The sequence below is a fragment of the Symphodus melops genome (assembly GCF_947650265.1).
Source record: "Symphodus melops genome assembly, chromosome: 9".
NCBI lineage: Eukaryota > Metazoa > Chordata > Actinopteri > Labriformes > Labridae > Symphodus > Symphodus melops.
In genome coordinates this window covers 3347027-3361144 of record NC_136699.1, presented here as the reverse complement: position 1 = coordinate 3361144, position 14118 = coordinate 3347027, and the positions used below count along the sequence as shown (strand labels likewise).

The following is a 14118-nucleotide window of genomic DNA, read 5'->3' as shown; positions in this document are numbered from 1 at the left end:
TTTAATATCACTGACCAAAGGCCTCTTTTATTTAGTCCAAACGGCGCATTAAGCGTTGGACTTTAGGGAGAATATCCCAATCTTAATATAAAAGCTGTAATAGTTATTTTAAGGGGGCCATTGCGTATAAGGGAGTTACAAACAACTATCACCTAAACCTGAACATAAACTGAACATTTTAAATGCAGTAAACAATAATTTCTTAAATTTAGTTGTATTATTTATAGATAAAAATGAAACATCTTTATATTATTTAAGCCGTTTTCCTTGATTTTCTATTTTACGACAGCGCCATCTAGCGTTCATCCTTTTTAAAAGGTTCTGCTCCGTATGTCCCGCCTACTCTCAAATGGAATTGGCTCAAGTTCTGTCGAACGTCTGTCACGTTCTGGTTTGTCATTGGCTCGTTGACGCGTCTGTCGCACCAGTTTACGGAAGCCTACACAGCCGCCGCAAAGATGGAGGACGATATCTCAGATTCGAGCAGACCACAAATGTACTTGTTCGGTGAGCGCTCACATTCAGACAAACTTAATATGTTCCTGTTGCACAATCAGCTTTAATGCCACGTCATCACGCACATCTCGTTAGTTTACATTTTAAGCGGGAAGAAATGAGCGTGATCACGGCGTGCTCCTCCACGCGCCAACTCAGCTCTTTTGTTAGCTGGCCTGTAGATGCGTGGGAATACGCAAAGATTAGACACCTATACATGTCATAATAAAATGCATCTTGTTCTGAATAAGCGTGCCTTTAATGCTGCTTAAACGTTGCACATGTCGTTTCTTCAGGTTGCACCCTGAAGTCGGACAAACGGGAGTTCAAAGTTGACGCAGACGACGATGAAACGGAGCAGCAGCTGTCACTCAAAGCTGTAAGACAAACACGTCAAAGATGCCTGTGCTGCACGTGCTCATGGACACTAGGTCATGTTGTTTGCATGCTCTGTCTGTAGATGAGGGGTCTCCAACCTCTGTCAGGATGAGAGATACTTAAGAAAAATGAAACAAGTGACGAGCTGCTACGACTTCACTTATTTTTGTTTTGTTATTGCGATGATTTCTCACATTGCTGTCGACCAGGTTATTGTAATATGTTTAGATAGATCGAGAGTAAGTAGATCCAGTTTGCTCTGATAGGTTTTGTTCATGCATAGGGTAGAATTTTTTTATTTTATTTATAAATATTTATTTTTGGATTTGCTTGGCGAGCTGGAGACCCCCTACAGCTCATCTTTTCTGGGACGACTCTTGAAGGCAGACTTTCTGGACAGATCTAAACCTTTTTTTGGGGGGGGCAATAAAAAGACATTTATTGATTATGAAATCCATGCCCTTCATTTATTACTTACCTTTTTTTTCCCACACACAAGCACATTTTCAGACAGAAGCCCAGTGTTGTTGTCTTTATGTCATTCTAAAGAAGAGCTCCCCCCCCTCCAAAAAAAAAAAGAAAAGAAAAGAAAATATTAGACCACTAGAGAAGAAATGTCCTCTTATAAACAGCAGGGAAGGTCTTCCCTTCAACAACCACAGCAACCAGCAGCTCTCGTTCACCGTGTTAAATGAGGTTAGAGAAATGTTCGTGTGATCATTCAGAGACATGGTGGTGGTCCGTCCTCTTCCAGGTGTGTCTGGGGGCCGAGGCTGAGGATAAGTTCCACATGGTGGAAGTGGAGGGTCTGACTTACGATGGGAAAGCAACCAAAGTGCCACTCGTTGCTCTGAAGCCGTCCGTCCTGCCGTCTGTGAGTGAACGCAAGCTGTCACACTCAGTTTAGAATAAGGTCTGTTGTTCTGTTGTCATCATCATCACGTCTTCTTCTTGTCCAGATGAGTTTAGGGGGATTCGAGATCACGCCTCCAGTCACCTTTCGTCTTCAGTCGGGCTCTGGACCAGTTCACATCAGCGGGCAGCATTTTGTCAGTGAGTATGATGGCAGCAGGCAAACACTCATAAATTAAAACTCAGATTTAGTGGTGTGTAAGAGATACACAAACAGTGAAGGCCATTCAATAATTCATCTTATATTGTGACACTACACATATCCGTTGAGGATATTTCTGCCCTGCCTTTTCCAGTATGATTAAAGAACATGTGTTTAAATCAGAGTTGAAGTCACCCTGTTTGCTGTGCAGGTGTGAAGGATTCAGAGGACGAAGAAGAGGAAAACAACTCGTCACCGGTGAAGCGGCCTGCAGGTCTGATGTTGGGGAAGAAGCCTCAGTTGGTAGGTAACTTATTGTGCTCCTTGAACCTCATCCAATCAGTCCGCTGAGCTGAGGATCACATGATCTGAAGCTAGTATGAATAAAACACGTCGTACTTCTTATGCAATAACTGAGAGACGACGCGTGTGCAGCACTTTCCCCAAAGGGACATTAAAGTGACTTAGACTACATTTCCCAGAGGGCATACGTTTAGGAACAAACAACAGATGGATTCATCAGAGGTCCAGCCTCCATGTCCCACTCTACCACGCTCACTGTTAACTCTGTGGGAGCTTCATGCTGTCCAATCGTCACAAGTGCGAGGGACCTCTCACTGATTATTATTTTTAGCCCTTAACGCATCGTAAGTGGGAACACCTGCAGACTTAGCGTGAGGGAATTACCCATAGTTCATAGCATTATGCCGTGAAATGATTTACGGAGCATATCAAGATTCAACCAGAGACAAACAAATCAATCAGTACTTGACAAAGATGAGCGCTGATTCCCTTGTGTGGTCTCTTTGGGCGATGACACCCTCGAGGGCCGAGCAAGATCTGTGTATCAGAGAAAAACAATGTAAGTTGTATCTGCTGTCAGCGTTAACATACTAATCTTAACATTTAAGGTCTTAAAATAAATGCATTCATTTCTTTTAAGTGCTTTGATATGTATTTTGTCCCTGTAGGCACACCGTAGCTAATCCAGCGCACAGACGGCAGCGTCTGCCTGTAGTCACTGTGATGGAGAACAACGACACCTCTGCTCCTTTGGATGTTTCATTTCACTTAATTAAAAAAATAAGGTCTCAGACGAGTCAGTGGACAAGTCAGAAGGAAAATTGTCCATATCATGAAGTCAAACGATTGACTTTCTTTTTTTAATCGTTCTCATTTCCTGTTTTTATTTACTTTTTTGTGCGGGTCCGTGACGGGCTTTCACCCTTTAGTAAGACTTAAAGTGTTGTCAGGCCTGCTCCTCTGTTAGACTGTCGAGGTGTTTCTAATTTACATTTCTCCTGTAGAAAAAACTAAAGATGGAATCAGACGATGATGAAGAAGAGAGTGACGACGACGACGATGAGTACGTTTTCTTTTATAGTATTTATTTATTGGTAATCAAACACACTCCATTGATCGGCCTCATTGTAAGTCTGTCTAAACAAATAACATGAGACGTCTATCATTCGAGCAGAGAGAACTTTCTCTTTATTTTGCTTGCTGACCTTTTGCCTTCCTCCTCTATGCAGCGATGATGATGAAGATGATGACAGCGATGAGAACGATGTGAAGCCTCTGAAGAACGTCGGCAAAGATGCCAGAAAAGTAAGCCTGCGTGTATATTTATTTTCCTGTGATTGGCTCGTGAAACGAGTTTGAAAGAAGCAAACGTAGAGGCACAGCACATGTGTGAAAGGAAGAAACTCTACGTGCCAGCAGGCGGCGCTAGTCTGTAATTGTCATTCCAAAAAAGGTAGGAAGAGGAAGGAAGCGGATAAATAAACCGTTGTTTTGATACAAGAAGACGGTCACTCAAACATTAATATAAGTTCTTCTAATTCAGAGTAACGTCTGATTAAAAAGTTAAAATTGGCACAGAAGAGGCACTTCCGTTTTTCTTCTCGTGCTCCGGCTCTCTTTCACTTCGCCGAACAGCCAATCAGAGTGATTCCTACCCCCAACGTCAACATCATGGGTGGTTACTGTATGCAGCATGACACACTGCGAGAACGAGGGAGCGATCATCCCTCACTGACGGTCCGACCAGATGATCTCCTCGGTGTGTCAGGGTGTGTTTAGTCTTCATCGTCCTGATGGAGAATTCTTTCTCCCAGCACTCTTCAGGATTGACTGCGATCAGCGTGTAGTGACGACAAAGAACGAGCAGGACTTATTGTCCATCACAAACTGCACCGCTGTCGACGATGTTTAAACATTTAGGGTGCTGTAAATGAAGCTTCTGATACGTTTAATAGAATAATATTTAAAGAGAAGAAAAAGTATCTAAAGAATTTCTAAAGTCAGCTGCTGCAGGTCGCTACAAGAGCACCAACTCTCACCTTCAATGATCTGAATCCTGAAGTACATGAGGAGTGTTTGAAGTCCTCTGCTGGCCACTAGGGGTCAGCGTAGTCGTCTGCTTGCCCTCTGTGTTTTTGTTGTTTGGCTGCCTTTCTTTTTTTTCTTTTTTTTTTCTCTTCCTACCTCATCACTTAAACTCCCACAGACTGTACGCTGTAGGAGCATTACATTTGAGCGGGCCCTTCCCATTCCTGCACTCACTGACCGTCCAGCTTTTTGTACGAGACAAAACATGGATCTTCTTCATCCTGTTCACTCATGTACCCACCTGTTTTTCCAGCAGTAAAACACAGGGTCTGCGTGGCGTAATGATCGCATTTCTCCTCTGTAATCTGCGTGAATTCTCACTGTCTCACCAGCAAGACGGCACTGTGTTATCTTACACACACACACACACACGCGCACACACACACACACACGCACACTCTCCACGGTGTACAGATACACACTTATAAAGGACACATACATTTGTGCAAAAAGGGAAAACATTTGCAAACATTAACAGAGAATATATAAAGTTCATATGCAGATAAAAGCACCTTCTCTCACACACACACACACACACACACACACACACACACACACCAGTTATGGGAAACATCTTCCCTCATTTTTCTGTAACGCTGCATATCTTTGTCCCTCTGTCATCCCACTGTTAATATGATTGCTCCTTTTTATCGTCTCTCATGCCATTTCAGCGTTGCACCTGGCCTTTGCCTTTGAACACTTGTTTTTGCGTGTTACCACAATCGTCTGCAACTGTGTGTGTGTGTGTGTGTATTTGCCTCCTTTTTTTTTATGTCAGTGTCTGTTAGTGATTTCTTTTTTTTTCTTTTTTAAACACGCCATCCCAGTGAAAAGTGTGCCAGGAGAAAGATCAAAGCAGGGCAGATGCACATACCTGCGACGTGAGCGTGGCTCCTGGCCTCAGGCTCAGATGACAGCTGAGCGTTTGTGTCACCTGTTGATTGATTCTGTTGTCTCGTCGTCGTCCTGCAGCCCGAGCCCCACCCTGTTTTTTCACTAATCTGCATAAAACTTTAGAAAGAAGGAATCCGTTTTAACAGATACATTTGATTTAAAGACTACTGTCTGCCACGAGGTACCAATCTGATGAACCAATCACAAGCCTCAGTTTCCCCCTTGTGACATCGAGCGCCTTTCTATCGAAGGTGTGGTGCTTTGTATTAACTCAAAAATCCCCCCACACACACACGCCGGCTCGTCGACAAACGACTCGCTGTGAGCCGAGGAACGTTTTTCTCCGGTGTTGTCGAGTCGAAGCTCAACATTTCAATCACCTCTCTCTCCACTCTGTACAACAAGCTCTGTTGAGTGAGAAAAGCGAGCGTGTCGGCCTGGTAGAGCGCCCTCCTTCCTCTACCGTCTACATGAGGAAACAGAAACAATAGAATCAGAATAATTGCGTTCTATGACTGCACCTCTTCATTTTGATGTCTCTACGCAAACAGAGTAACATTTTATTAAGGTCATTAACTTTGCAGTAAAGGCAGATCACTGTTGAAAGGACGTCTGAACATGTGATTAATTAATGTGAGCAGACAGAATGATCCCCTCTGTACGTTTGTCCTGTGTGTCTTTGAAAAGCCCTGCAGCATTATGTATCACCGTGAATCGCTGGAGGAAATGACATGTGTAATTGCCTTGTAGCTGTTAAGTCAACACAGGCAATTACACACGTAGCCCGTTCCAAGGTGAACAGCGGCGATGGCAGGGAGGAAACGACTATTACAAGGTAATTACACAGGTGACTGAGAGCGATGCAGAGCTGACGGGAAGGCCTCCAGTGTGCCAGAGAACAAGCACAGGTTACTGCAGGGTGCTAAGTATCTGATCAGTCACTGATGATCCAGTGTGTGCAGCGCTTCCTCTGTCATTTTATACAGCACCAGTGCTAACAGATAGCTCTGGCTTGTTTTCAGTTCAGCCTGCAGATTTAAAATCCAGAATAAGAATGAAACACAACAACTCGACTACGTTGTGACGCATCGATCCACTCACGCTCTCGAGTGTGTGCTACTGAAATGTTTTGGTGTCTGGAGCGTCTCAGCGTGGGGACATGTTGCATGTTGGTTAATGTATTTCCGTTGCTCATCAGTCTCCTTACTACTTCTTCATATTTCAGTTTAGTCTGCTGCCTTTGACTCGACAGTACAGAGACGAGACGTGTCTGTGCGCCTCGCTTCATCCCAAACGAGCCTGGAGCAGATAGCGCCCTCTGCTGGTTAAAGACATATTGCAGTGTACAATTTTGTCAAATTGATTCAAATCGTCCATATTTGTACAAAATTTAAAGTATGTTAGAGATATAACTGCTTTAGATGTGAACTGTGCTGTTATCCTCATTGTTCTTTTGTTTTGTAGTTTTTACTTTTTTTTTTGTAAAAGAAAAATCTTGCTGATTTTCCCACCTGGGACAATGCATTATTGATTTTTCTACTGTTTCATGAACTTGTCCAGTAAATGAATCAGTACATTCAGCTGGTTACTGATGATATCTTATTTACCGGTCTTGCTCGTGTTTTTATTCTTTCTCTCAGAGCTTGGAGGCCTCAAAGAAGCCCAACAAGACGCCAGTGAAACAAAACGGTCCTGCAGGAAAACCGGGAAGCAAACCACAGATGAAGGTAAGGAGAGGCTGTGCACTCGTTTGCTTCTGTTTGGATTTATAAGGTGGCCCAGAGCCCATTGATTGGATAATAAAGTCAGCTTTTAGGCTCAGTGTTTGCTTTGTCACCAGGACTATTAGAAGATAACGTTTAGTGAGGAGTTGTCTCTAAGCTGGATGGTCGAGGGTTTGATTCCCAGCTCCTGCAGCCTCATGTGCGATGTGTCCTTGTGGCTGCTTCATCAGAGGTTAATGTGTATGAATGGGATTAGTTAATACTGATGGAAACCTCTGCCCTCAGTGTGTGAATGTGGAGACGTAAAAGGGCTTTGAGTCTAAAAAAAAACAAAAACTAGAAAAGTTCAATACGAGCTAACGTCCATTTACCATTTTGACCTTCTTTTTCAGAAGTTACCCAACATAATGAGATATTTGATATTATTTGTATAATGACGGCACACCTGTAATCCTCGCAGACACACTGTTCCCGTGTCCACACACTTAGGTCAGTCATTCCTGACTCTACTTACAGCCTCTTTGAGCTCAAACCTGAGAAGTCCTCTGTTATTAAAGAGCATTCTGCAATGTAGGAAAGCAGCCAAAGAAACCAACGACTGCAGAAAAAATGCTTTAAACCCTAAAAAACAGGTTTCAATGACAGAGGCTAATTGTTTGCATTTAAGAGCACCAACAATGAAAACATTCCAAAAAGGAAATAAGACTTTAATTGTTCCCATTCAACTGCCTGAGGAATGTGACGAATGCTCATTGCAATTAGCTCAAACTGATAGTTAATTTCTCAAGTGAAATGTCTGGCAGAGCCGCCTCAGAAAAGCTAAAGCCTGAACTCTGCCTTTCTTTAAGCAAACACACCTGACCTCTAAATGGGTTCCCTGGGGCTAGGTTTTAACCCCTGACCCCTCTGCCTGACCCCGCCGTCTCGTCTTTGCCGCCACCTCTGATACCCTTGAGCACACATTTGCATTCGGAAGTTCAAAGGAGAGAGCTGCTCTGCGAGTTGAACACATTTCACCGAGCGTGTTTCTCTGATAACGACGAGCTAGACCAAAAGCTCTTCTGTGTTTGCACGTCAGTGCTAAAGGCCATTATATCATCCACTTGAACATCCATTAACATAAGAGGATTGTCCCTTCTCCTCAGGTGTCTTTAAAGAAAGATGGCTAATTTTGATCATGTTAAACACTAAGCTACTAGATTGCTAAATTCCTGAGATGAAAAAAAAAGCATTTCCCCCTCAGGGCCGACTCGCTGTGTGCATGTGGGGAAGAGAGCAGCTTACTCTGCTGTGGCTGTCGCGCAGACATAACACAGCAGCTCTTAGAATGCTCCGGGGGATTAGCTGACGGGCAGCTGAACCGCCGAAAACCATCCCCATCCCCATCGCTTGAACTTTCCGGCCCGCGGAGCTCGAACTGCCCCCGTCGCCTCTCCACTTCTTCACAACAACTGTTCCCGCTCGACAACCTCTTTCACACCCCTCACTTCCTGGACACACCTTCTCCCAATTGCTCTCATTACCAGCGTTTGATGTCTGGTGCAGCTTGCGCTTCCAGATGCCCCTGAGGAGTTGGAAGCGGGGCGTGGATGTCTGTTTTTCTTTACTAAATGCAGGTGACTGGTCATTACAGCGGCTCGTCAGATCTGCTGCCAGCACCGCAGTTCTCACCTCTCGCAGCCCAGCGTGTCGCCGTGCCTTCTTTTGTGTAACGGGCTCGACATGAGAACCAGCGAACTCGTGTCGTGCTGATTTGGAAGTAACTCGCTCTCTGCAGCTGGTGTCTTTTGATTGATGGCTTTCGGAGGAGTCGATGCCTCGGAGCGCACGTCACAGTCGTAAAGTTGTTAAGCACTCCGCTCGAGCTTATCCCAAAAGGGTGTGAGTCATTGTTTTAGTGACTGATAGACGTGTGTTAGAGCAGGTGCCTGTGTTGTTCTTTCAAGGAGGTTTTATTCGAACTAAAGTCACACTTACACTGCAACCCTTGAACTTCTCCACACGCCACCCCGAGGAGCCGTTCGTCCAAAAACCAATCGTCATAAACCGTTGGATGAACTCTGACGTGCCGATTTTAAAAGTCCTTCAAATGTTAATGAATCAATCTGTATTTGTAAAGGTCATTATAAATGTTATCTCGAGATGCTTTTACAAAAAGAGCAGATAAAGACTTCACTCTTCGTGCTGTTTACAAGGATCTGGTGACTGAGACCATAAATATAAATGAAAAATCAGGAAGGTTGTGATGTAACTGGGGGCGAAAAGTCCCATTTATAAATGAATTCAACGTGCTACATGTCTGCACTTTATATGTAATGGAGATTTATATAAGAGAAAGGGCTCGTGATGATACACGGTTTCCATGTGATCGATGAAAAAGGCCGAGCGTTGTCAGTGAGCCATGGCTGACGGCAGACTCGAGGCCCCTCCGAGCTCTCATTCCAACGAAATGACAAAAAGCATGCCCGACACACCTGATGAGCAAAAGGTGTCCCAGCCATGTGTTTGCGCTGGATTGGAGACAAGAGATTGCATCAAATGATAGCATGCTTGTGATTAAGTTCCCAGTCTCGTGGCATCTGTAATCAGTGTCTGGCCCAGATGAAAAAGCTGCTCGGCGTTGTGTGTTTATCAGCTGTTTCAGGTCCACAGCTGTCCTTTGGAAGTCGCTCATAAATAATAACACGTAGTGCATTTGTCTGGCCTCGAGCCAGCAGCATATGTGCTCCTTATTTTTAAAGTGTGTGTGTGTGTGTGTATGTCAAAGTTTGACTTTATTGAATGTCTTTGATCTTTGCTATAAAAGGGGACAGGGACAGATCATTGCGTTTCTCCACACAGACGCAGAGTTTGGATTTGCTGTCGTTTCTTTTTAACCATTTCGAGCCTCCTGCTGGCTTTCAAACCCTCAAGTTGTTGAAGGTGTTTGAAGTGTTATATAGATGCGTCCTGTTTCTCATTGGCTGTCACTTTTATCCACAGAACCGGACCATTAGGGCGGAGCGGGGAGAGAAAAAAGCTCTGCATGTGAAACCAGTCCAACCATTATTCGGTACATTGTGACCCCAGTGTTGAAGCTTAAAAGCACTTTGACATGTAGCAACGTTCCTAGATAACTCTGTTAGTCATCGGGGGGTTTTAAACTGAATGTTTGGCACAGAAAACGAACACAGCTGTGTGTATGGGAGGATTAGTGACATCTAAAAAGAGATGTTGTAACATTTTATAGTCACAAATAATGTTAGCAGTGAGTTTGTTTCCAATAGTCCTTCAGGGAACCTGAAAGTCCAAATGTTGATCGGCTTTGTAGTTCAAAGAGTCAGACAAGTGAAGAGAAAATGAAAAATGGGCTGGACGTGAAGGTTTTCTGTTTTGTGACTCATGAGGTAAGAAGTGGCTTTAGACATGGCTTCACTCTTCTTTCAAATGTGTCTCTGGCTATCAATGAAACCCTGCAATTTTCACTGGAATCCACACCGGCTGTGCATGTAAGGGCAAGTTCTGTGGCTTGTGTAACATGCAGTACCAGTGTGTGTGTGTGTGTGTGTGTGTGTGTGTTGTTTTTGTGTCACATTTGCACATTTCTAATTCGGGACCTGGAGGGGCCTTGAATGCCCAGGTCTGGACACATGTGAGGGCTTGTTAGTTCAACGGGTTTAAATGATAATGTCACTGAGCCGGGCTGTGTGGGACACTTAGTTTGATTCAGGAATTGACTGTTTTTTGTTGGTTTTTTTCTGCATTTTAAATGATTACACCTCCAACTTCTCACTTTGCCGTCCTTAAACATGCTATTCACATCATCAGGCCCAAAATCAGAAAGTACATGTACTGTATAGACGTGCATTATTGGAGAGGCTGCACAGAGACGGGCGTCCGGAGCAGGTCTGGCTTCAGTGACTTGCTGAAGAAATAAGAGTCGGCCTTTAAACGACGTCCGTTTGATGTCAGGTGTTTGTTCAGCTAAGTGCACTTGTTGGGATTCACCGTTAAAGGAAAAACACATTCGACAAACAATCTCTGCTGGTGAGTCAGGGCTTGCCCTCTCCGGCTTGCAGACAATAAAAAACCTAATTTGTACCTGATGTATTTGGATTTCTGTTTGAAAAGATGGTGTAATTAAGCTCGAATTAGCTGTCCTTTGTAATGCTTTCATCCTTCTCCAGCTGGTTGCCCATGCCAAGCTTGTAAAGTCAGACCCAGACCGAACGGGTCACGATAGGGCTGACGCTCCGAACGGCCCGTTGGTCAGCTCAGGCGTTCATCGCCAAGAAGTTAGAACTAGTGCTTCTCAGCTGAGGTCAAATGAGTACACAGCATGTATGCAACAGTCATGAAGCTATCTTTAATCTACAACTCTACAAATCTCAGCCTATGTGACAAATCAATCAGTGTTTCTTATCTGCTTGATGTATTGTTTTGAAGACACCTGCCCAAAGAAAAGACAAACCCCAGGCTGGCCCGTCTAACTCTCCCACCCTGACTGAGATTAAGAGCAAGTTGTCAACGACCGCCAAGGAGGTAAGGCTGTCATCCTCTCTTTGCAAATCACCGCTCTTAATTGAACGTCTGACGCACGGTTAAGCTGATGATTGAACGGCCTTTTTTTTTTTTCCCACCAGGGGAGACCTCTCCCGAAGACGGAGCAGAAGTTTGAGAATTTCGTCAAGAGTTCTTTTAAAATCTCCGACAAGAAAGTAAGTCATTGTGTGTCGTGGTCTTTAGGAGCACTTTAGAGGCAGCTGAGATTTGTCTTTGTTTATTTTTTACGTTTTAACGTCTTGCGCAACGCACAATTTATGTCATTGTCCAGCTTTTTTTTTTTCGATTGCACTTTTCCAGCCCAGAGGAAGTTGTTTTGGTTTTGCAGATCTTTTCCAGTTGCTGGGCGTTAGTAGCCGAGGTCACCTTTACATCAACCTCCTTTTCAGCGTTAAGAGCTTTTTGCCATGATAGATATCCAAGAATGCCTTATTGTTCCCCACGCTGTCCTCGTACTTCCACTGTCCATTATGTCTCCCAAGTCTCCGCAGCACACTGTGTTCTCCATGAATTATACTCATTTCGTGTCGGCGGGCTCTTTCTCGGTGGAATGGGAGTACACCTGCCAAGGCAAACTCTTTCTCTGTGATTTACTGGAGTTGCTCTTTTGTAGCCTTAATGAAGGGACTGCTGGTTTGAGGATGGTACCGGTCTCTCTCACATTCGAGCCCTTTGACCAACCTGTTTTTTTTTTTTCTTCTCTCTCTAAATGCAGGCCTTTAATCTTTCCTAATGCTGCTTGTCCTCTCAGAAGAAGAACAACAGTTTGTCTGCAGATTGTTTTTGCAGAGCATGAATTAATCACCCCAAAACCTTTTAGATGCTCACCACACAATCCGTGCTTTTAGGCACCGCGCTGGATGTAACACCTCTGTTTTCTTTATCAACGCATCTCTTAAAAGGGCCATTTGAACATTCACATGTGTTTTTACTGCAGTATTAAAATGTTAGCTGTACAGTTATGAGTGCAGGTGAAAGCTCTTTAGACCGGCGCAAGAGCTGGTTGGACAGGAAAAAAAATGGGGGGGGGGGGGGGGGGGGGCTTGTTGATCCCAGTGTGTAGAAACATCTGTGGAAGTGCTTTGGTTTCATCAGCCAAGGCTGAGATCTGTCAGACCTGGAGCACCTAGTCATATACTCTGGTATGTAATGTTGCCCCCACCCAACCCCTCGTCGTTCCCCCAACAGCCCCGTGTAAAGTCAGCGTTCCCACAGGCGAGACGCACACAAGCATGTTTCAGTAAAAAGTGAGTCATGTATGTAACGCTGGATAGCACCTCATTTGGATGATTTATAATTCCTTTCTTCTCTTCTGTTGTTACCCCCCCCCCATACCTTCCTCAGGTGGTCAAGGAGCTGTGGAGTTTTGTACAGACACTGAAGATTGGGAAGAAGTAACAAACCTTTACTATGTGAAGCATTTTCTATGTTTTGCATCCTGCAAGACATTTAAAGGCACAGTCAGCGACATTTCCTACTCGGCCTTATTACGTCATCATTACTAACTCGGACTTGGAGTGACGATGGACCGAGGGTTAGATATACGTCATCACATGTTTTTCTTTCTTTTTTGTTTTTTTCCTTTTTTTTACTGGTAAGATGCGAAGCACCTCCTCGAGCTCGTTTGCAGTTCACACTCTCTCTCTCATCATCTCTGTCAGCCACGCTCAGCAGGTTTGCAGATTTTCTTAAAGTCGTAGCTTCATCACATGCAAACCTGAACCAATCACAAGGAAGGACAGGAAGAACAATACCATCTGCAGACAGGACCACATTCCAATAACACAACTATAAAGTATGCCAGAAAAAAACATGTGCTATCTTTCCATACATTTATGTAAAATGTAAAACATCTTCTTCAGAAGACAAACAAGCATTCTCCATCAACCTTTTTACCCACAATCCTTCAGACAGCTGAAGATGTACAACATGAGCTGAGCCACCACAGAGATCCACTCTGCCAACATTCCCCCTTCATCTCAAAGATTTACATTTTTCTCAACAGAAGTCATTGTGAGGCGACGTTAGCACACTTCATGCTCAGTGTGTTCTGTGTGAGAACAGCTGCAGTGCAGTGAAGAAGAAAAAAAAAAGTCGGTGCAGTTTTTAAACTTGCACCTCTAGCTGATTAAAGTAGTTCGATTACAGCAAGGTTTTCTGCTCATAACCTGTTTAACACAAAGCTGTCTGTGAGGTTTGAAATGTAGTTTTTAATGTTACTACAAGGAGAAAGACGGATTCCTACTCTACAGACGAGGGTTTTTGACACTGTCAGATTCAGGTTATTCTTTCCCCTGCCTGTCGACGGTGAGATTTGACTTTATTTTTACAAAAAGTCGGGTTGTGTTGCAGCTTTTCAATCTGCTGCTGCTTCTCTCTGCTGTGTGATACTCTGGGCTGAGCCGAGCTTCAGGTGCTTCGCATCTACGACACCGTGTTCTTAAGACAACAATGCAATAGGAGATATTGCAGAATGTGCCTTTAAATATCTCTACTGTAAACTGCGATTCACTGCGTATGTGAATTTGAGCCTGTGAATACAAGGACGGTTAAGACATCTGGGGGGACGGGGGGGGGGGGGGGGGGGGCAGTGCTGACATCTTTCCTCTAACATGTTTTTATCTCTTATTTTAAGTTGTC

At 44.1% G+C, this 14118-nt stretch overlaps 1 protein-coding gene across 1 annotated transcript; it reads left to right on the top strand.

The window, feature by feature from the left end:
• Positions 1-407: 407 nt before the first annotated feature.
• npm1b (nucleophosmin 1b) lies at positions 408-13553 on the top strand. The gene is made up of 11 exons (XM_079352670.1): positions 408-507; positions 792-874; positions 1628-1747; positions 1833-1926; positions 2139-2230; positions 3235-3293; positions 3460-3535; positions 6853-6939; positions 11362-11457; positions 11559-11633; positions 12823-13553. Exons 1-11 carry the CDS (start codon positions 459-461, stop codon positions 12874-12876), a joined length of 885 nt encoding a protein of 294 aa, XP_079208796.1. The 5' UTR covers positions 408-458; the 3' UTR covers positions 12877-13553.
• The last annotated feature ends 565 nt before the right edge of the window (positions 13554-14118 follow it).